This window comes from Dermacentor albipictus, chromosome 1, assembly GCF_038994185.2.
Source record: "Dermacentor albipictus isolate Rhodes 1998 colony chromosome 1, USDA_Dalb.pri_finalv2, whole genome shotgun sequence".
NCBI lineage: Eukaryota > Metazoa > Arthropoda > Arachnida > Ixodida > Ixodidae > Dermacentor > Dermacentor albipictus.
Genome location: NC_091821.1, coordinates 196,492,353 through 196,516,302, shown reverse-complemented (window position 1 = coordinate 196,516,302; position 23,950 = coordinate 196,492,353). Strand labels below are relative to the sequence as shown.

The 23,950-nt window shown below is 44.6% G+C and overlaps 1 protein-coding gene across 1 annotated transcript in view; it reads left to right on the top strand.

Annotated features, from left to right (window-relative positions):
* Nucleotides 1-23,950, top strand: part of Sf3b3 (splicing factor 3b subunit 3) — a 94,316-nt gene that overhangs the window by 44,128 nt on the left and 26,238 nt on the right. Inside the window, exons 11-16 of the mRNA XM_065433508.1 lie at nt 1,026-1,098; nt 6,008-6,159; nt 8,084-8,239; nt 19,507-19,662; nt 19,736-19,864; nt 21,818-21,940. Of these exons, the coding sequence (XP_065289580.1) occupies nt 1,026-1,098; nt 6,008-6,159; nt 8,084-8,239; nt 19,507-19,662; nt 19,736-19,864; nt 21,818-21,940 (789 nt within the window). The remainder of the gene's footprint in view (nt 1-1,025; nt 1,099-6,007; nt 6,160-8,083; nt 8,240-19,506; nt 19,663-19,735; nt 19,865-21,817; nt 21,941-23,950) is intronic.

Here is a 23,950-nt window from a genome sequence, read left to right as displayed (position 1 = left end):
CCACGATCAATGGTAAGACACAACAAATCAAGCTGATAGTGTGATAAATATCCTGATAGACACGACAACAACTGCAGTTGCAGCGACACGGAGAGCATCCCACTACAAGTACAACAGCTAGAACAAGCAACAACAGAGGAGAACAGCACATGTAAGCCGCATGGCAGCCGACGAAAATTCGTGATGTAGCCACATGACGTAGCGTTTTCTTGGCTATTTACAATCCCACTTGATGTCAATGTCGCAAAGTGCCCTGCCACAGTGCTGGAACAGACATGATTTTTTTCCTCTCCCAGCATCTCATTGTTAGGCATTAGAGACAATTTGGTTGTATTTCTATGGCATGGTGCATTCATATAGTCACAATGCACAATGTACAATCAACGCGCGGAAGCTTTGGATATGCAAGAGATGTTCAAATAACAAAGACATTCAACGTCTTTTAGATGATCCTTGGCTGCCATGTACTGGTGGAACATATGATAGATGTGAACTAAACGTCGTTAAATGTCTTGGATATTTGGTGTATTGTGGTACATCCAATGGACATTTGTGGTTTGCTGGGTACGACATGAAAGAAGAACAGAGGAACAGCTTATTCCGGAGTATTTATCTGTGGTCACATACTGCAGTGAAAGCTTATCCTCGTTCGTAGTACCTAGGTGCAGTCCCCACATTTTTCTGTCACAACTCGCGCATGTGCATGCATGTCGGGAAAATGCGGTGTATCTCTCTCATGTCTGCGCCATTGACAAAACGCAAGTGGCAGTGTCTATGGACTGAAACTAAAATAGTAGAAAAGATGATGTTTTGCACTTGTGCACCATGCTTACCATTGCCATGGTTGTGCAGCTTGCCAGCGATTGCCATGTTTGGGCTAATTTTTAATTGAGAGTTCTAGTTGGAGAGCAAAATTTCATGTGCTACTTGGCGCGTCTTAGGTTGGTGTGTAAAGATCTACATATTGCCTGTTCAGAGCTCCACCTAAAAATAGCAGGGTGATGTGTATGTATTCTTTGTTTCAGGTCTCGGAAATGGCCGTGTCCGAACTTCCTGGTAATCCCAATGCAGTGTGGACTGTTAAAAAGAAAGCAGATGGTAATACTTCAAGTAGTCTTGCACTTATACTTTGGGGTGGCGTTCTTCTTTGGCAGCTGCATTACTACTATTAGCATTTTATGAATTTTTATTAACCCTTTCAGTACTGCAGGAAATGACAAAAAGTATGCCGAATTTTCCTGTGATTTTGAGAAACGTGGCCTCATGATGATACTTGTCAGAGGTAGAGAAAGGGTTAACCCAAAATTTGGATTTGTCCTTTTAGGGCACTACAGTAATGCTAGTTTTAGCAAAATTGTTTTGTTCAAAATTTTTTTTGTGTTTCCACGTTAAAGGGGCCCTGAAATACTTTTTGAACATATTAAAAAAAATGTTGCCAACCTGTGAACATATGAGCCAAATATTATTGCACTGCATGCAGCAGGGAATTTACGATCTTGTGTCAAAAGAAGTGAACCGTCGCTTGCTCTCGCATCCCTAATGTCATCGAAAGCACTTGGCTTTCCAACGCTATTGGCTGATTTCGTGATCGTGAGAACATTCTCAGTAATACACAATTACTGATATTGAGTTAAATAAATGAAATATATAGATATGTCTGCGATCTCAAAAAGGCAGAAAAATCATTTCATGTTTGCACTGCGCATGGCCTCTGAGATGGCAGTGGCGTGTTGTGTAGCGTAGTCTGCTGCGGCCACTGCAAGATGCTGCAACGAGCCCTTTTGCGCAGCAAAACACACAGCAAAAGTTGAGTGTTGCTGTGCTGTCGCAACACTTAACTTTTGTTGTGTGTTTCTGTGCAGAAGCACTTCTGCCTATGCTTTTCCATGTGGCTCAGCGCATACGCGGCTCGCGTGGACAGCCATGTGCAAGCCACGTTTGGGGTAGAGATTGAGCTGCGCACACTTCATCACGGTCCCGCACGCTCACCCCCGCCTCCATCAATATTATGATTGCTATTCACAATAGCAGTCAGAAAAGTTGCTTGGGACCATGTTGTTATTAAAACATCAAGAAACTCTGGACACAAACTATGGAACATGGTGACTTATATCCATAAAGAACTTTTTCTTTATCTGTTGGGAAATATTGAAGCATAGGTGAGTGTGCAACTTGTTAATGGAATGGAATGGACAGAAATTAATAATAGTACAATGAAAAACCACCCGCTGTAGTAGCGTAGTAGCTTGGCTGTTGTGCTGCTAAGTCCAAGGGCGCGGGATCAAATCCTGGCTGTGGCGGCTGCATTTCAAGGGGGGCAAAATGGAAAATCTATAGAATGCCTCATAATCATATCATAGTTTTGCCACACAGAACCCTAGAATTAAATTTTTTGATGTGAAAGCGTCAAATGGCCCATTCAGCAAAAAAGCTAGCGACATCTGTAGCAGCGAAAAAAAAAATGGCACCTAACTTCCCATTAGCTGTGATGACACGTCATAAACGCACCTTGCACGCTCGTGACACTGGTTTGTGCAACGCCGAGCATGTCCAGTATTCCGGTGACCACGGGCGAGCTGGGCATTTTGATGGATTGGTGGAGGTGTAAACTAAAGTCCCTGCATACAACTACTGCTGTGTTGTAGGAGCTGTAGCGCAGACACTTCTGATCACCCTTCAGTGTCTGACCTTCTAATCAATGAGGAAGGTGTCCTAGACCTTCTTCTGTGCATTAACACTAAGAAATACCCTGGATTCGACAGGATCCCAAATGAGTTCCTATATAGATATGCTCAGTGGGTCACCAAATATTTTACCATAATCTTTCAATTTTCGCTTACCCACCGAAGATTTTCTATGGCCTGGAAACATGCTAAAATAATTCCAGTTCACAAAAGTGGGAGCACATTAGACGTAGGCAACTACAGGCCCATTTCTTGTTCCTGTTCCAAACTGCTTGAGCATATAAGTCTGTAAACATATATCAAATTATCTGGAAACTTACAACCCGCCGTGGTTGCTTAGTGGCTTTGGTATTGCGCTGTTAAGCATGAGGTCGCGAGAACTAATCCTGGCCGCGGCAGTCGCATTTCAATGGGGGCGAACGTAGAAACACCGGTTCACTTAAGTTTAGATGCACGTTAAAGAGCCCCGGGTGGTTAAATTGATCCGGAGTCCCACACTACAACATGCTTCATAATCAGATCGTGGTTTTGGCACGTGAAACCCCATAATTTAATTGATTACATTTTGGAAACTTACAATTTGTTATCACCACTGCAGCGTGGTTTACCTAAGGGGTTGTGTACAATAAAGCAGCTTGTTCAGACAGTTGACAATCTTTCACAAACAATAAATAGCCAAGGACAGATTGACCTAATCTTTTTAGACTTTGCCAAAGTGTTTAATAGTCCTGTATCTAAACTGTTGCTAGAAATGAATTAAATATTTGAAAATCAAATATTACTGAGTAGTTTACATCCTACCTTCACCTTCGGGAGCAGTATGTCAAAATAGGTAAAATCCAGATCCAAACCAGTTTTGTTCGAAGTACCTCAAGGCACTGTTTTTGGGCCCTCTTTTATTTCTTCTCTTTATTAGCGATTTGCCTTGTGATGTAACTGTTCCATATTACAAACAGTATTGTTTGTAAACGACTGCGTCATCTATAATGTGATCGAATCTTTAGGTGACCCATTAGACCTCTACAACAGTTAACAAAAAATCCTAAAATGCTATAATGAATGGCAAATGTCACTGAACCCAGTAAAAACTGACTATAACAAGAAGGTGTCCCTGAGGTATAAATACAGCATCAGTCCGCACAAACTAAAAAGAGTGACAAAATATAAATATTTAGGATTAATGTTTGCTTCAGGCTTGAGGTGGAACGCACACATCAATGAAGTCTGCAGCAGGGCAAATAAAGTTCTGTGGGGCGTCAGACAAAAATTGTATAGCGCACTCCCGAAATCAAACTATGCCGTGCAAATCTTTCCCCTTTAGAACTAAGTTTGACTGATGGAAATTTTTATTTCTAATTATTCATAACCAGGTTAAAATTATTTTATTTGGATTTTGTGTAATTTCACCAGATCAACACTTCAGATACAGGCACAGTTTATACATACTGCCGCTAGTTACATGGAATGATGCATTCAAGTATAGCTTTTTTCTGAGGGTGAATAAAGAATGGAATGAATTGCAAATCGCGTCGTCATATCTTCCTCCGTTGGTGCTTTTACTGCTGAATTGGAGGCTATTTTCTCCACTGTGAATGTGTCTTAATTTGTACTTTTGTTTCTGATATGCTTAAAACAAGTGTATTTTGTCTTTGTTTACCACGTCTCTATTTATAGATACTAGATAGATATAGATATAATTTTTCACTGGACATGTAGCAAAACTTTGTATGTTGTATTTTTTATCCAATCCTGTAAAGGCCCTTTCTTGAGCTTACAGTATAAACAAATAGCTGTAAGTGAGCAGCCTGATCAACCTGCACGGTCTAGCCACCTGGTTGTGCAAAGCTTAACCAGCCAAACACAGAGCCACCGTATTTACTCGATTCTAAGCACCCCCTTTTTTTCATGATCGCGATGCCCAAAGTGAGGGGGGGTACTTAGATTCGAAAAATCTAGAATGACCCTTCCTCCCCCTTTTCGCTGCAACATCACAACGAGACGGGTGCGAGAAATGAAATTTTGTTTCGCAAACACCCTAAAGAAAAATTGGTGCAGACCGTGAGCCCACCGCTTGTGTCTGATGCTTAGTCACTATCACTGCCACTCACGAGTCCGTGCGGCTCTGCAGTCCGGCTGTGCGGAAAGATCGCGCCGCGGACGCCGTTCCACCTCGGGGCTCCGACTGCTCCGGCTCGATGACAGAGCGAGCAAGCGTGCTTGGCGGTCTTGGCTACGCGCTCTTCGTAACAAATAGGGGGGGTGCTTAGATTCGCATGCAAACTTTTTCCCAATTTTTTTGCGAAAATAGAGGGGGGTGCTTAGAATCGCGAAAATACGGTAATATTGCTGTAACCAAGTATGAAACATTTTAAACAATTGAAAAAACAATGTGTTCAAGATTGCGCTCCTATCGAAAATTTACGCTAACAGCAAAGTAGAACAAACTTGGTTACTGCTATATTAGCTCTGTGTGGTTGAGCTCTGTGCCACCAGGTTGCTGCACCGTGCAGGCTGTTCACATTTGCGCTTGTGTTTATATGACTACCAGACAATCTAAACTCTGTTGTTGCAGTAATCCTTTGACATGAAGTGATGGCCGCAAACGCGTATAGATGCTGGTGCTGATCAGATACCAATAGCCCGATGCGCTGCAGCCACTCCGCTCATCTGCTGCCTTGCAGAGGGACACGATGTCGCAGCTTGACGTATCGCCAATTGCTACGTTTGCAGCCCACAATGCACTAAGGGCGAACCACAGTGCTCGTGAGAAGGATCAAGGCCAACACTGACCACACAGCTCGCGTCAACACGGAGCAAGTTGTAACACAAGCAGACAACATTTGCTGTGTGCCAGAAGTGCTTGAGTGTAGTGATAAATTGTGATTGTCTATTTTCTTACTTTGACTTTTCTTTTTATAGAAACAAATTAACCAACATTGCAACTATTACGAACAACTTCTATTCACCATAAAATTGGAAAAATTGTTGATGACACGACCTCGGTAGCCAATCGGATAGCTTGCTCTGCTTGCGTCAGATGGGCAACACGCATTATTTGGGGTGGGGCGGCACTGCTGCGATCAGTAGCGAAATACATATTTAAAACCTTATAATAAATTACACGCCTTATGCAGAGTGCTTAAATGCGTCACTTAATGATCAGAAGAACCTACCCTAAGACTCAGTATGCTTGTACAAAATTGTCAAAATCGCTTCAGGGTCACTTTAAGATGGAGCATTCTGATATGTTTGAAAACTCAATTTTTAAGTTCTTTACATAGAGCTAATCATTCTGTCTTGACGCTTAAAAAACTTCACTGCAGAGGACTATGATGCCTACATAATTGTGTCCTTCGTCAATGCTACCTTGGTGCTCTCCATTGGCGAGACTGTGGAAGAAGTCACTGATTCTGGTTTCCTTGGGACAACACCTACGCTCTCATGTGCCCAAATTGGAGATGACGCGTTAGTTCAGGTGAGTCCACATGCATGCCATTCTAGCATCCATTTCTGTTTGGAGTTGGAAACTTAATGTTTTCTTCCCTTTTGAAATTCAGTTTTCAACACTTTTTGTAAGAATTAAAAAAATCTTTTGGCAGCCATTACTCGTGATAGTCCGACTTTTCCTTTTGAATTTAATGAATTTCAAACTGGCTCAGCACTTGCCTAAGAGCATTTCTGCATTTCACATGCGTTTAATTAGGGACGGTAGGGGCTAAATATTACCTTAAAGGGCCCCTGAAACAGCTCGGACAAATTTTATACATGCGTAGGGTACAGCTAAAGTTAATCATTCGCACCACAATTTGTGTGAAGCGTCTCATATTAAGAGAGCTACAGACGATTACAAGTTACCCTCCTTCATATTCATACATTTTCTCCTTAACTCGTTTGCCGAGTGATCCGGTCTAAGCTCCGCCTCCACTCGCTCTACGTCATGATGGCACGTCGTGTCGTCGACTTCCGATTCTCTAGGATCGAGCATGCGAGCATTCCGTTACAGCGCTCAACGTGTCTGGTATTCAGGTAACCACAGGCGGGCTGGGCCTTTCGATGGATGGCTGGTGGCATAAACTCAAGCTGATGAAGCAACTTTAGCGTAGACATACATGAGTGGCCTGATCGGTCTGCACGGTCCAGCCACCCGTTGGCGCATAGTTTAACCAGCCAAACAAAGAGCTAATATTGCTCTAACCAAGTGTAAAACATTTTAAACATTTACAGAAACGTGTTAACGATTACACTTACTGCTACTGTGTGTGGTTGAGCTCTGTGCCACCAGGTGGCTGCACCGTGCAGACCATTCGCATTTGTGCTTCTGCTCATCCCGTCAAACGGCACGGTCAAACGGCCAGGCCCTGTCTCCTTGCGCTTGTGTTTACCCAAATACCGGACTCTCGAAACGCTTTGGCAGTAGTAATCCTCCGGTGTAGTGACAGCTACAAACGCGCAAATCCTGGCGCCAATCGAATAGCGGCAGTCTGATGCGCTGCAGCCAGTCCGCTCGTCTGCTGCCTTGCAGAGGGACACGATGTCGCAGTTTGACATATTGCGAGTCGCTACGTTTGCTGCCCACAATGCAACAAAGTCGAATCGTAGTGCTCGCGAAAAGACTGAGACCGACTCTTGAGCGCGGAGCTCTTGTCAAAATGGAGCATGTTGTAACACAAGCAGACAACGCTTGCTGTGTGCTGAAAGTGCTTAAGTGTAGTGAGAAATTGTTATTGTGCATTCTCTCTCTGTTACTTTCTTTCTATAGAAACAAATTAACTAACATTCCAACTATTACGAACAACATTTGTTCACCATAAAGTTGGAAAAATGATTGATGACGCGCCCTGGGCAGCCAATTGGATAGCTCGCCCTACTGCCCACTATTTTGTGCAATCCTGTACAAAACCCCAATTGTATGAAACAATGATGACATAACAATGAAAGCTCCGTTTTAAAGAAATTCTTGTGGAAAGAAGGCTGTATCTTTCACACTCCTTAGAGTGCGTAATAATTACCACTGCTGAGCGATGTATTGGTGGCATTCATGGCAGCAGCTGTTACTGGAGCCATGTGATGCATTCAGCTTGGCTAACCAGTGCTTCCCAGCTAGACCCTTGCATGCGAACAAAGAATGGCATTTTTAAAAATTTGAGCCACACATTATATTCATGCAAATGCAGTTGTGTATGCAGTCAATTTCTATGCGAGCATGGGAGCAGCACACTTGTGTTTTGCCCTTCTGTGACTCATTCACTTGAAACTTGCTTTTATTGCAACAGAAGAGCTTTTACATTGTTTTTGTACCAGAACAAATCTTAAAAGGGGAACTTGTGCTGTGTTATTTTTAAAAGTACTATGTTGCATTGCTTTTTTTTTTTGCCTGAGTAATTCCTTCTTGCTTTTAGGTGTACCCTGAAGGGATTCGGCACATTCGAGCCGATAAGCGTGTCAATGAATGGCGTACACCAGGAAAGAAAGCAATTGTAAAGTGTGCTGTCAATCAGCGCCAAGTTGTCATTGCTCTCACTGGAGGGGAGCTTGTCTACTTCGAAATGGATCCAGTAAGTTCCATGCCTGATCATTTTTATTTTTCTCTGCCGTGCCATCACACATTAGTTTATCAAACTGCTTCAAGCATGATTGTCTAGCACCCGCTGCGTTGGCTTAGCGGCTATGGTGTTGCACTGCTGAGCACGAAGTTGCGGGATCAAATCCATACAAAGACACCCATGTCTCATGCATTGGGGACACGTTAAAGATCCCCTGGTGGTCGGAATGAATCCGGAGTCCCACGCCATGGTGTGCCTCATAATCAAATTGTGGTGTTGGCACATAAAACCCCAGGACTCAATTCAATCCATAATTGACTAGTGTGGTGTTCTTTTGATGGTGCATTGTGGGATCTTGGGCTAAAATAGCTTGAAAATGGCTAAACAGGATCTACTGACATGCAAACATGATCAAAATGTTTAAGACTGTGAATGGGGTTTTTTCCCTGGTGTGTAAACAGGTACAGTGAAACCTCGTTAAACCGTAGTCGGCCGGAGCTCGGAAAAAGTACGTACTAAACGGTAGTACTGTTTAAGCGAAATAGCATGAGATCGCCCACTTACCTGTCGAAAACGGAACTCAAAGAGAGTGCGATGAAAGGGGAAAAAACATGCAGTATTTATTCACTTCGCGGGACGTAAGTGTTATTTTCGTTTGATGTCGCGGCAGCCTAGCCCGACGACAGCTGCCTCAAACTTACTGAAGCTGCGTGCCAGCTTCTCAGCCAGCCCCTCTCCTCTCGGCAAACACTCGCACGGCAGATTCCTCGTTGGCGTTACGTATTCTCCGTGCACGCGCGCAGTAGCGCTGCATAAGTCCCGGGGCGCCTTTTTCGTTGCCGGGTGCTGGAGTTCGGAAAACTTTTCGTTTGGAATAGTTACGTTATGGCGCCCCTGTTCTCCTTGCGACGATCGCATTCATGAGGCTGACGTAACGCACAGCTTCTGCCACTGTCGGGCCTGAATAGCCCGTGCTCTCGCTTTCCGTGTCGTCCTCATCACTGTCGCTAGTTGACACTTCGGCAACAACAGCGGCAACGGTGGTGAAAAGTCGAACCTCGTAGCCGACATCTCTTCGCAGTCGCAGCAGCGCTGCCGAGCAACTTCGCATTCCAAATGCCACACACTGTAGTCAACAGCAGATCCATGTCGCGGGCCAGCGCCGACTTCTTCGTGTCACGTTCGGTAGCTCGGACGATGTCTAATTTTTCTTCTATGCTGAGCACCCGGTGTCTTTTTTATCTTAGCTTCGGCATGACGCGAGTCCTCGCTTGCACGACGCCACAACGCTCTCAGGCACGGCGTCCATGCGGCGTCGAAATGATGTTGATGTTAAAGCGGCTTCACGTGCAAACGCACAGGGTGCTTGGAGGCCATTGTACGGATCTCTGAGGCTTGTTGTTCTGCCAGGCCGCCCGATGGAGACGACGCACCGCCGTGTTTGCGCGACGAAAAGTGGAAACGCTACGTTTTAACCGATGCGTACGCAATAAGCTGGTACGGTTTATGCGGATACAAAATACATTATGTTCAATGGCCGCTGAGTCGGGGAATTGACTTTACTAGTTTTAAACCGAAACTACTGTTTAAGCGGGTACGGTTTAACGAGGTTTTACTGTACCAGATAAAGGAACTGGTGTGGAAGACTAAGGCTTAGGGCGAGATGTTCCAGGGAAGGTAACCAAACCACCCACAGCAAAAACTAGCTGAAAGAAGGTTATATTGCTCAGTAGGTAGCAGTATGAGCTGTTTTGCATACACTAAAACATGGATATGGTGAAAGTATGGTGTTCACAATTGAAGCTGTGAAAGGAAATCTGTCCTGGTGGCGGCCACACAATTGATGCTTGAATGCTGTGTTTATGGCAAGGGGAGCCATTTTGCACTAAGCTGTCACTCAAGTTTATGCTATTTCTTTTTGTTAGTGTTTCATTTTGCATTATTCTAGCACACATGACCTTGAGTGATTGTTTTAGGGACGAAAAAAAATTCGGGTTCTTTGATTATGGTCTACATGGAATGTGAAGAGCATAATAGAAGCTAAAGCCTCGTGACATAAATTCAAACAATAGTGCTTTACGGCAGTTTATTGTAGGCGCACTTTGAAAATTTATTGTGAGCAGTAAATTGTGCAATGAAGAAAGCATGCAATGTTTAAAAGCCGTGTGCTCGTGTGTCTGATACCTGTCAGACGGGCAAATTTAATTTCACTTTGAGTGAGTGCACTTAGACGTTAGTGTAATTTGCAGGCTGTCGCATGAAAACATTTAGAGAAGCTCGCTATGAAACACACTCACCAGCGAGTGCGTTCGTCGAAGTGTGTAGCCTTGACATCAGTGAAAAAAACAAATAATACTCAATGCAGTGTTGGCACTAATTCTGAAACCACTCTTTTTGCAACTTCACATGTTATACACGTGCCATTTTTAAAAGAAACCACCAATGGAAACTGCCAATACTGCACCACTGTCAGCACTCCACTTCCAAACATGCAACATATTTTGCTCAAGTGTTGGGTATAATACCATCTCGTCTTCGCTGACGATGATTGCTCATGTTGTGATATTGCAAACACAGTTAAACCTCTGTATTGGCGGCGAGGAGTTACAGAGTCGCCATCTATCGAAAGCGCCTCGCTGGCGTAGTATGAGGGATCACGCGGCGCGCTCCTCATAGGTTTTGCTATCAGCGCTCACTGAAAACACCACGCGCGGCCTCTCCCGGACATTTCTGTAAGTACTTTCGAAACTAGAGAAGATTTTACTGTCTAAATAATAATCTTGGGCAAACTGAAAGCACAGAATCATTTACAGACGCTATCTCTTTACCGAATATGTACAGTGAACGCCACTGCGCGCAGTCGCCGCGATGTAGTCTCCCGAACCGGCTTCTTGCGTGAAAGGTAGGTAAACGCTGAGAGCAAACTATGTGAAATATGTTCTTATAGAGTTTGTATAACTAAATGGAGCGTAATAGAATGAAGCTTCAATTCAGTGATCGCACAGATTCGCAGCGACAGACTGCGCGTCTGCATGCGCGTCCGCGCACTGTTTCGCTTTCGCTGCATGCGCGTTTTCCCACTGTGCCATGAGCTTTAGGCCGCAGAATATGAGCATTTGACAGCATACAAGCAGCCATTGTTGCGTGGGCACTATCAGAGCTGTTCAAAAATAATTTCATTTTAGAGATTTCGACGCCTACTGTGATGTGCCGTCGCGACGAATCAATTTTTTTTTTTTCTTCTAAATTCTCGGACGTTTTAATATTATTTCTCGAATTGCGTCGCACTGTATGTTTATCGGTGTTCTCAGCGTGTGATTTCTCGCTCCTTCTTTTTTGTAATCCAGTGCACTGATTCATAACACAAACATGACCATATGCCATGCTTTTTTTTAGTGTGCTTCTTACCGCTCCCTTTCCACTCCAGTGAACTTGCCAGTATCTATAGCATCGACAAGTTCATAGACGAAACCGTCGTGACATCAGTCTGGCAGCGGACTCGGGCGAGAGTCTCGGTGCACGTTTGCCGAACATCGTAGGCCCGGCGCCGTAGCAGAAATCTTCCTCGCGTCTGTTCTTGCTGCATACCCGAGTTGTAACCGATGACTGTTTGCCGGTTTTATGTTTCGCGAGCCATGCTTCACGTAGCTTCTTGTCCTGCGGCTACGTGTAAATAAGGCTGACACCGGGCCCTGTTGCGTACGTGCGGCACTGAGCAGTAGCCTACCATGTTGCGCGCCTTCAAAGGCAGCCACTACCTATTGTAGTGCTTTCAAGTGTTGTAAAGGAGACTCTCGAAGTGGGAAAATCTCGCCACTAAATGAGATCCGCAGCCTACGAGGAAATTTAAACTCTTGTTTTCAGCTCGCTTCGGCGCTCCCGAAGCAGCCAACACGGCCGCTATGTCCACGTGATCCCTAATAGCACGTCACGGCAACGGTGGCGCCAGCTTTTCCAGTGGTGGAGCTCGAGGCCAATAACGAAATCTGTGAAATCTGCATTTTGCTTCATTATTAATGCAATTTCATTATACAGTGAAATGTCGTTAATTGGAACACGGTTAATTCGAACTCCCGGTTTATTCGAACTGACGCTTTGGTCCTGTCGAAGTTATGTATATTCCAATGGGCGAAAACGCCTGGTAATTCGAACGCTCAAGCATTTGCGAGGGTTAATGCGAACATACCGTGCTCCGACAATACTCTCAGCAGCGCACTAAATCAGACGACGTCGCCTCCTACCAGCATTGCTCCGACCCCGCCATAGAGAAAAAGCTTAGGAGAAATCCCTCAACACCGCATGCAAAGAAAAAAAGAAAACTGTGGCAGAGGCCCAGTCAAGCCTCGGCAACTCCACCACTTTCGTGACTGTCTTAGGTGGCAGAGGTAATTTGCGCCATCCGTCAAGCTGGCAGGAAAGCAAATGCGCTTACCTCCTGCCCCTCCTCGCAGTTAAGGTAGACAGGGTGTCTACCAACCGGGAAAACAAGGAATTCTCAGGGAATTTGAATAGTCTGGAAATACTCAGGGAAAACTAGGGCAATTTGTGCTTTTATCAGGGAAAATTAGCTGCAACTTTATTGAAAGGGAACAAAAGTCGTGTTAATGCTGGCTCCAGTAACAGAGGAATTGCAACGAATCGTTATTGACGCCGTGTCATCGGCACAAGGTATTGCCAGAGTGGTTAACGACCAATTTTCTAGATGCCTGATTTTTCGAACATGCCCGATAATTCGCACGGGTTTGTGGCAGCACCACATACTCCATATAATCAATGTATATTGCCCTGACTCCAGGTCTGAAATGGCATTAATCAAAGCCACCACCGCCGTCATTTTGATTATCTCGCCGCCTCGAACCGGCACTCTTGCACGTAGATCCACTGGCAGCCGTAGCCACCACCGTGGCAACGTTAGGCCTAGCTGCTTCTGCGTTCACTATTAAGCTTCTTGCTGTGCGATGCTGTGTTTTTCATTGGAAGAATTCGCCGCTGTCAGCAATGGCACCGACTCCGCCTTTGTAATCCTCATGATTGGCTTCGGAGCTCGCAGAGCACAGCATGTTGCGTAATGTCAGTCTCCGAAAGTTAGCTTTGCCTTAGTGCAGCATTGTTACACGGTAAAGGATAAGAAGGGTGGGAAGGGGCAATTGTCACGGGACACAGTATGTATTCCTTAATTATACACTCGTGCACCCCCGTCTCCTGTCACAGTACGAGCACTAATATGCCTAATAAGTGTACTGGCAACCTTAAGAGCTTTTTCGGACGTGCCTGTGGCAATTTGAGCCCTTAAGGGCAGTTAAAGACATGCATTCATTTTTTTTTTTTTTTTTTCCGGGCTGCCTGATTTTCGGATGTTTTCGCAGCCCCTAGGGAGTCCGAAAAATCGGACATTGACTGTACAGCTGACCTAGAGGGTGCTTCAAATGATCTATGGGGCGAATGCATGGTGGAAGGAGGATGAGAACAGAAAGGACCAATGCACTGAGGAATTATAACAAGAAAGGAAGCGTGCTGCCACATCTTTGAAGCTGCTTGAGCTAAAAAAAAAGTGTTGGCTGACGCCTTGATGCAGGTGTCCCTCATCCAAACCAAACTAAACTCTTTAAAGCAGTGAAACCCAATACTGAGATATTGTGTACGGGCTGATAGTATGTCGGGACAGTTGAGGTTGGCTTCCCAACTGCTGAGAGAGGATCTTAGTTGTGACAAAGTTCAGGCCTCATACCGATGAGCTTGCTATCAGTTGATAGAAATAGCTCATATTCGAAAATATTTACTTCGGTACGCATCTCCTTTTTATGCGTATTTGAACATGTTTGACTCGATTCAAAATGGGTTTTACCATTTTTTCCACTGTGCATTTTACTATCACCTTCTTTCTGTTTTCTTTTTGAATAAAATAGATATTACTCCTTACTATTAAAACTGGATTGAATCGTTTTTTGTTCCAACATGGTGTCAGCCTGTCTTGACACAAAACAGAGTTCTGGCTCATTCAGGGAATTTTGCAAAAGTGCTCAGGGAAAACCTGGAAAACTCGGGGAATTTGGAAATGTCAACTTGGTAGACACCCTGGATAGAAAACTGAGAGAGTTAGTAAGCACTTTTGATGTACAGTAATCCGTCGTTATAATGAAGTCAGCAGGACGGGGAAAAAATTGTTATAAGCGGTAATTTGATATAAATGACCACTCGAGGAAAGCTAAAGCAGTCAAGCTTTAATTGTGCCACAACTACGAGGAAGTCAAAATACAATGTATTCAGTGAAGCAAAACTTTATTCAGGTGCAAAAAAAGGCAGTGAGCTTTGGCTGTTTCAAGTTCTTACCGGGCGTGAGCAACCCCTGCTCTAATTTGACCATGCATTGCACGAGTCCATGGTCGCCGTCCATGCATTCAACCTTATTTCGCAGCAGGCTTAGGTACTCCCTCGTCAGCACCATAGTTTGCACTTTACGTGGCTCTTCGTCCACTGGCTCTTCGTCCTCGCCACCAACAGTTTCAATCAGTATCTCTGCATCTGTCGCTGGGGCGACCAAGGGAGAGCAGCGCCAGCCAATGCGAATGTCTCAAAATCGCCTTCTACCTCTTGGCCAGCAATCTAATGAAGAGCCTCTTACGGATTACTGCAAGTCCAGTCATCGTCAGGCTGGTCATCATCATGGTCACTGACGACGGCATGCGCAAAGCCAGCGTGCACAAAGCAGTTGACTACCTTCAATGTTGCGAGTTCTCTTCATGAAAAGTTCAGCAAATGGATCGCACCAAGCAAATCAATGTTGCACCTCTTGCTGGCGTTATACGCTGTGAGCATGCGCTGCAAAAGAGCCTTGCGATACAGCTTCCAGGTGGCCTCAATGATGCCCTGATCCATCGGTTGCAGTACCGCGGTTGTGTTTGCAGCCAAAAATTCCACAGCGATCGCCTTGAGGTGTCGATCTTCCCGTTGCTCAGGCAGTTGCCAATTATGAAAAGCACTTGCCAAGTCTTTGCGTCAAACTGTCCATCCAGAAGGTGCGCGTAGTCTTCAAAATAGCAGCAGGCATCCATGCTCGCTTGTTAGTTTTGTAGATGCATTCCTTGGGAATAGTTGCATTTCGAAAGCGCCACAGCTTCTCCGCCTTCCCCAGTATCAACAAGGGAAACTTGTCCTTGCCTGTTGCATTGGCACCAAACAACACTGTGACACGCTCCTTGCTCTGTTTTCCTCTGGATGAGAATCCACCAGCGGTAGTAAACGTGCAATTCGGTAGCATCTCGTAAAAAAAATGCAGCCTCATCTAGGTTGTAGATGTTTACTTTTCAAGTAGAGCTTGGAGCCGATGTTGACGCCATACGTCTACAGTGTCACGGTTCACGGCAGTGCTTTCGCCAACGATCGACTTCGAGGTCATGCTATGTTGTTTTTGAACTGCTCAAGCCAGCCATTGCTGCACTTGAAATCTTTATGGCCCATTTGGAGAGCGAGAGCTTCGGCTTTTGGAGTAAGTGCAGGTCCGTGTACGGAGAGATTTGCACTCCTGGCGTTCTTCAGCCACTGTAAAAGTGCACCTTCCACTTTGGTGCATTTGGAATCGCAATTCCTCTTTCTCTTTACCGAGAAGCTCTTTTGAAAGCCATCCAGCACAGCGTCCTTATTTTTCAATACAGTTGATAAAGTAGACGGCGGTATGCTGAATTCCTTCGCAATGTCGGTTTTCTGCCGACCACCTTTTTCCACTTCTTTTATCAGCAGAACTTCCTGCTCCAAATTCAGACTTTTGCCTGGAGACTGACGGAGCCATTTATCGCTGCAGGCCACAAAAGCACACGCGAGGCACGCCTAATGAAGCAGTCCAAATAATACACAATCACATGGCCTGTAGCACGGATCCAAATGCACGCGCCGTCGGCGCCAAAGTGAGTGAACACGGTGGCCGACGCAGAAGGTAGAAGCCTCACAACGTTATCAGGGCATCTCGCTTTCCCCATCGGTGCGCGCTGGTGATGGCGACGGTTGCAATGACGGGCTTGGCATCGGCTTCGCGTGTAGTGAAAGAAAGGCGATCGGAGTTGTGGAGACCAAGAAGCAGGAACCGCAAAAGGGCACCCGTTGGTGGAAGATTGTGCTCGGGAGGGAAGGCCGGAAGAGCGAGGGGTGGGGGGGCTTTGGAGGAGCAGCGACGTCGAAACTCGCAGCAAGGAGCCAAGGAGTTGACATGAAGGTGAGTGAGAGGAGTGGCTGGTGTCCTAATGGCTTGCAGACTGGAGAGCGAGTGAGGAGGGGAATGCAGTGGCCACATTTATAGGGAGGGTGCCGAGGTCATGAGGTCGGATGGCACAAATTGAGCATGACTGGAGAAAATTGCCGGGGAAACGCCAGCTTGTGTTGACACGCTGTGTTGACAACCTGACTCGCGCTGGCGAAGCTCGGATTTTTCGTGTTTTCAGCAAGTTATCGGTCGATTTACACCGTCAAAAGTGCAACAAAGCTAGGGGCGGTGTTTTACTGCGATGCAGGCCGATTATGGCGTGCGGCGAGCAAATTTCTAGTCCGGCTTCCCCAAAGTCGTCTTCCCGTATCTGTTTAATGTTAACGTTTCTGCTGGCATCAAACATGGCACTTATAATTGGAGGGACACTTTTTTTGTGCTTTTCGACATGTTTCAGCGCCAGAAGTGCTCTTTAGAGTAGTAAAACTGCTCATCGAGCACACCCCATAGAATGCTACAGTGCAAGTCTGCCCACAGTCTTTTGGCAACCTTTTGGCATCGAAGAATCTGCGGTTTTCTGGCATCGCAAAGTGTTGGGAGAACTTTATTTTCATGTGGATTCTGTCACGGGGGACACCAACGACGTGATTGTGACCGAGATTAATAGTTCAGGCACGCTGCACCATGGAATTAACTTCTTTCGTTCCGCAGTAAACAGCTGGGAGCACTCGGCTCTCGCTTGGTTCCCATTACTAGGCGGTCAACGGTCATGGGTTTGGTACTTCTATGGCCTGTTCTGTGCCTGCATGAGACTAATTCATCGGCGGTATTAATTTGACACTGCATGCGCAAAAGGGTCACAGTGGCCGAGCGGCGGCAACGCCTCTGCTCGTCACTTCGCTCTATGCCGGTCAAGCTCTTCATGCTCTTCGAGTAGTGCGGCTTTAAATGCATGTGTTTGGGTCGGGACCAGAAGAAATTTCGAATAAAGCGATATTTCGAGTAAAGTTATTTCGTTATAGTGAGAGGTTACTGTATTTTTATGCAGCTCTCACAAATCGATGAAGGATGAAGCAGAAACACATGGGATAGTCGCTGACTCTGAACTGATGTTTATTTTGAAAAGCATTAGGAAAGAAAACAATCCATAATCTTTGGACACTGGAAAAACCACCCGAAGTGCTGCTGTCTTCTTGCAACTCTGCTCCCCTCACCCTCCCTCTCAACTCCATCGTAATTCCCTTACCTTCGATTGTTTCCGCGCCGGCGCCAGTGTAGCCCACTCCCTGAAGTTTCGTTTTCTCGTTAATGAGAAGCGAGTGCTGGCCGGCGTGGGCAGTTACACGGTCCTCACTTGCTGTCTGCTTGCGCACCGTGATATTTTATTACTTGCACCGTTCGCGCATCATGCTATGATGCACGAGTACTTCAAGAACAAGTCCTTCTTTTAATTTGAACTAATTTTTGGGCCCCTTCGAGTTCGAATGATAGAGATTTGACTGTACTGAAATTGGACCATTTATGCAGTCACTGACGGATTTTTCTCGCGCAGAAGGAACTGTAAAATTTTCACTATTAGCATGCAATCAGAAAAACAAATTTTAAATAGAAAAAAAAAATCACTGTTGAATTTGAAACAAAAGACGTGGTTTCGTGCCGTGTCAACAATATCTTTACATCAGCAATACGAAGTGAAGCCAGTAAAGCTTTCACATCCACTCCCTGCCGTGGCTGATAGCATCAGCGCAGTGGTATGACACTATCAGCCATCTTGGCTCGCCCAGTCTTTGAACTGGAGGCAGATTACCTCTAAAAATGAGCATGCATGCCACTTATGCCCCCCTTCCCCTCACCCACCTGCATGTGTGGGAGGACAGCACGCATTGTGCTACCATCCTTTTTGGCTTGATAGCATCTTATCACACTTATGCTATATATGAGACATGATGGTGAGAGGGTCATGAGTTTAGTACTATACCGCTACTGATGGTTGATTACCACAGTTATTGCCACATGAGGCAGGGATCATAGGCCACAACAAAACCACCAAATCGGGCACATCGCACACTCAGAAAACATAACTTATATGCAGTGTAGAATGCGCGATAAGCTGTGCAGACACTGCACTTGCCAGTTTATGGCCTCTGAAATCAGGCCACTGATTTTGGAGGCCATGACCTGTTGAATTTGCCACTACCGGCGAAGACGCTGCTTCACTTCAGCGACCACTCTCTGTTGCGAGGTGTACGGTTTGAGGTGCATTCACAAGCAACCGCATGTAATTCAATCATTTAATCACCTGCATCTGCGGCAGTTTCCATTCATTACCTGGTTATTCCTTTGTGATGACAGTGAACTTGCGTTATATTGAAATTGCGTGTAAACACACTTTGTTATACAGTTAAACTTCAATATAACGAAGTTGTTAATATTGGCAGTTTGTTTCGCTGTATTGAAATTTGATTATATTTAAATTAAACCCTTTTATGCAAATAAGTAAAATTGCCGATGGATTTTTCTTACGCAGAAGGGGTCGGAAAAAGCAAATTTGAATGAAAAAAAAATATTCATTTTGTTGAATTTGATAGTCTGCAATGAAACAAACCGTTTCATGCTGTGTCGACGATATCTTTAAATCGACGGTACGAAGCAAAGCCAGCCATGCTTTCCGTCCACTCCGCCCCCGCCGCTGATAGTGTCGCCCACACAGGGATGAAACTATTATGAAAAGTGCCGGCATTTGGGAAGCGAGTGCTTTGTGCGCCTCTAGCTTGATCACTTCTCCAGAGCTTGAGATTAGTACACAGGCTCCAGTACTAAACGTGTGGGAAGACAGTGCACACGATGCTACACCATCTCAGCACACCCACTCTTTGCACACATGGCAGATTACCTCTAAACGGTGTGTGAGCTGTGTATGCGCTCAGCCATGCGGACCACCATGCGTTCTAGGTGCTCTAAATTAATTTTTTTCAGATGAGAATATATTGCTTTATTTAAATAGTTTGGCAAATGTGTAGTGATTTTGCACTCTACATTTTTCTTTCTTTGCTTATGTTCTCCCCTTTTCCTCCTTTTTAATTAGACTGGCCAACTCAACGAGTACACCGACCGTAGGGAAATGTCGGCTGACATCATCTGCATGTCATTAGCCAGTGTGCCAACTGGGGAGCAGCGTTCACGGTTTTTGGCTGTGGGTCTTGCAGACAACACTGTTCGGATCATTTCTCTGGATCCATCTGTAAGGATAAAACAGTATTTGTAGCTGTATCAGTATGTTATAAAGGATGTTGATAACTCGTGGAATTTTACAGGACTGCTTGTCTCCGCTGAGTATGCAAGCTCTGCCTGCAACACCAGAGTCACTGTCCATTGTTGAAATGGGAATGACAGAGGTTGATGCCAGTGGCCAAGGAATCCTTTACCTCAATATTGGCTTGCAGGTAATTCCACCTGGTTTCTTCTTTTTTTGTAGGGTTGGCATTCCAGCTGCCATTGAAAGTAAAGGAATGATCGAAGTTGTAATTAAAAAATAAATTGCTTTTGGTTTCTGAAGGTGAAGTCTCTTTGTAGCAATACTAATGGGGCACTGATGTGAATGCCAATTCTGGTCATATGTTCTAAACTGTATCATATAGGTCAGTAATGCGTAATTTTGTCAGGATCCAGAGCTCTAAATTTATAAAATGATGAAAGATATGGCTGATGACTCCATTGGTTTGCAAATGAATTGCTGCAATACATAATTTAGTGACATGGATATGCTTGGTTGATAACTTAATATTTTTGTTGACTGCGTTGAAATTTAGTTGTTTTGTTCCATATTCATGAAATGTGCACCTGTGCCATATTTGTATCTGTGAGGCTGAAAGAAATAAATGAATGCGAGAATGAACGAATCACAGCAATAGACGTCTCAAGTAGCATGCATATCAGTGACTTCATGCAAATGTCAGCCTGCGTTTCTTTCAGTGCAGCCTCCTGTAGTGTACACACCAGAGTCTAGATGGCATCCTAACTCTGTGCTGGGTAAAGCGCCTCAAAAAAAAAAAAAAGTTGCGGCTTCTCCACAGCCCTGCCCTGTTCTGCTTTTGCATTTCATTTTCCTGCACCTCAACCGTGGCAATACCAACACTCTTGCAGGGTAGCAGATGATCATGCACATTTTTATGCAAACTGAGTGATAACTTTTAAGTCTGGTGTTGTAGTTAGACTGTGGTTTTCTTTGTTTTGCTGTGAATTCGCTTCTGAGAAGCTTATGCAGAAAAGTCTGTGTTACCGGAACACCTAGTAAAAAAATTGCTTGAAATCCACCCTTGTGGAGCCGCAGCCATGCTAGACATGGCCGTTATTTCGACTCTGATGGGGCCAATGAAATTGTTCGAATTATTCGGCATGTTCTTTTTTCCCTTTTTTGCATGCGCATGATGAAAATGGCAGGCAGCGTTAGTCATTTCTTGCGTGCCTCTTTTGAATGCTTCTTCCGTAAACCACTGGCTTGTTCACACTGCAGTGCAGGGGTGTCATTTGGCAGTAAACTGTTGTTTGTACAACATTCTGAGCCAGATATCCAATTCCGCACGAGTGAATTGAAAGTCACATCATCTTTTTTAATGTGAAGTTTACGCAGTGCATTAAAATTTGCAAAAAGTAAGGCTCCACTAGCCATACCTTACTGCCATTCGCAACAATCCTTTTGAGCATTTTTGATTCTGCACACGTTTTTGCACGCAGATGCAGCACTTGCTGTGCTTGCAGCACCAACTCTCGCTTGTACTTATTACAGGCATGTCATGATTCAATAGGGAAAGCCAAACACAGTGATGCCACAGTGTCTGCCACAGCTTACAAGAGTGCCTCATTGGTTCAACTGTTCCCACAAAAATGGCATGGATGGTGCTATTTGCGTAGGGTAGTTAGGAGTGGTCATTGACTAATTGCTGCGATTATTCATGAAGGCTGTGTTTAGACCTGCACCACATTGACGGATAAATGACTTGCACAGCTTACTGGCAGGCAAATTTTAATGCCAATGTGTCGCCCGAGGGTTTTTTTTTTTTCTTTTTTTCTTTTTGCTTGTTCAACTAAAACCTTATTAAGGAACGAAAACGTGCGGATCATGTCAGTCGGACACTTTGCCTGCTGACATGCACAATTTGCCGGCAAACGGGCACCATGCTTACACGTGCGTCACTAGATGAACGTTATTTGGCATGCATGTCAAAAGACGTGTTGCAATCTAGGATGTCAAATTTTTCTGTTTTCTGACTATGCAAATGCAAGGTGAATCGCAGTCTGGGGCATGTCAGTCACAAATAAATATGACATATCATGTGATTTCTTTGTGTTAATAAAAATACTCATTTGCATCTCCCCCTTCCTAAACTCTTTACCAGAATGGCGTGTTGCTGCGTACTGTTCTGGATCAGGTCACAGGAGACCTTTCTGATACACGGACTCGTTATTTGGGCTCCAGGCCTGTGAAGCTCTTCAAGGTCCGCATGCAAGGAAGTGATGCTGTAAGTCCGCCTTTTTCTTTCTTTGAAGAAGGAAGTTTAATGTAGAAGCCCAGTTTTGCGTGTATTTTCTGGTCAATTGTTTTTTGCTATATTTAATGTTTTTCAGGATGTTCTTAACTGCAGTAACCCTTTGAGAGTAGATTTTCTTTTTATGAAACTTGACTCAAAGGGTTGATTTTCTTTCATTATAATTTTATATTGCGAACAGCGTCAAAAAAAATTTGTGCACAGTATACATAGTTTAGTCTCAACATGTGACTACACTATAATAACTATTTCTTTGCAGCTACAGTAGAACCCCCATTAACTCAGTCGTTAAAATGGGGGGAAATTCTGGGATAAGTGGAGTTTCACACATAGACTGCATAGAACCTTTTCAAAATAATGCCAGTAACCACGAACTTCGCCACAAGAGCTCAGTATTGCAGAAACTATATTTTTGGTCACTTGCTTCTATGAGATTTGGCATGACTCGCCACCAGATACGTCAGCATCTACAAGCGACGGGGTTCCTGGCATTGTGCCAAGGCAGGGTACTTAGCACTGAAACAGTCAGGTGATTGGTCCTAATGCAAGAACTTTTCGTCCGAAAAGTTCCTAACCGGTACCAGACATGCAAAAAACTGACGCTAATTTCTGCAGTGTAGCAATTTTGGACAATTTCACTGGAAAAACTGAAGCTGAACTGTGGAAGAGAGAAACTGCAACACCTTTAGCAGGTATCCATAATGACGTGACTGTTAACGCCTCACCCTATGCCACGCTATGAAGCCTGGTGATGCCAATCATGGGAAGTGAAGTTGCTGTGACCGCAGAATTCTGCCTTCGATATTGGCGATATCACAGCTGCAAACAGAGTATGTAAATCACTAGATAGTGACTTTTTTTATGCTAGTTTTGTACTTGAGATTTCGAGATGGCTAGAGTCCAGTTCAAAAAATTTTCTAGGTAAAGAGTGAAAAATACATTTGGGAAAAAATCCTTGTTAACCGTTATTTTGAGATATCAGAGAGTGAGTTAACAGGGTTTCACTGTACAGTCAAATTCACACAACATAATATTTTCATCTTCGAAATAGCTTCAAAGCAGCTAGCATGCATGAGGCATGCATGTGGTATGCCCATGAATAAATTTGGTGGTTTGCACCTGTTGTAAAAACCAAGGAAGTGTGAAGCTTGCGGTATTTGTATGTATGTTTGACTGCTAACTGAAATACAATGAGTCCTTGCTCATCTTGTGAAAAGGAGCATGCAATGATAGGTATTGTCTGTTGCAAGCATTCGCCTGTAAACAAACTGCATGCCTATGAAAATCATATCGGTGAGCATTTCACAGAACACCTTGAGTAAGACAATAGTCAATGTAAAGCATGCATTTGTGCATGTAAGCATGCGGAAATAAATGTGGCGAAGCACAAGTACCTTTAGGTGAACGCAATAGTAGCTACCATATTTTCCGGTGTATAAGTTGCACCTTTGTATAAGTTGCACCCCCCTCAAAACAGCAGTTTTTCCGAAAAGAAGTGTATATAAGTCGCACTGGTGTATAAGATCCACCTGTTCATTCGGTAAGCGATTTTTAAAAAAAATTTCACATTTCACTTCGTGAACTCCAGGCGCATTTTAGCCATCGTCGCCACGATGTACCGCATAACGTCCAAGGGCAATAACATCGTCCCCGCGTGCCTTATATGCTGTATGTGCGAGTGAAAGTGTGCAACGGTGAGCCGAATTGTGCGCAAGGGTGGAAAGTGGGAAGGCAGCATGGGAGGGCGTAGTTTGCACAGCGGCACGGGACCTATTTTGAAAGTGATCTGCAAATGCGACGACTTCAGAGTCAGTTGACTCGTGGCCTGCTGCCGCTTGCGTTGCTACTCCGTCCTTCTCGCACGGCACTCGGCAACTCAATCATGAGAAGAACCCAGTGCCTCCATAGTGCGCACGCAACCTGTAGCAACTGCCAGAGGAGGTCAACGCAGCAGCGTGTTTTGCGTGGCTAATCCATCCAATC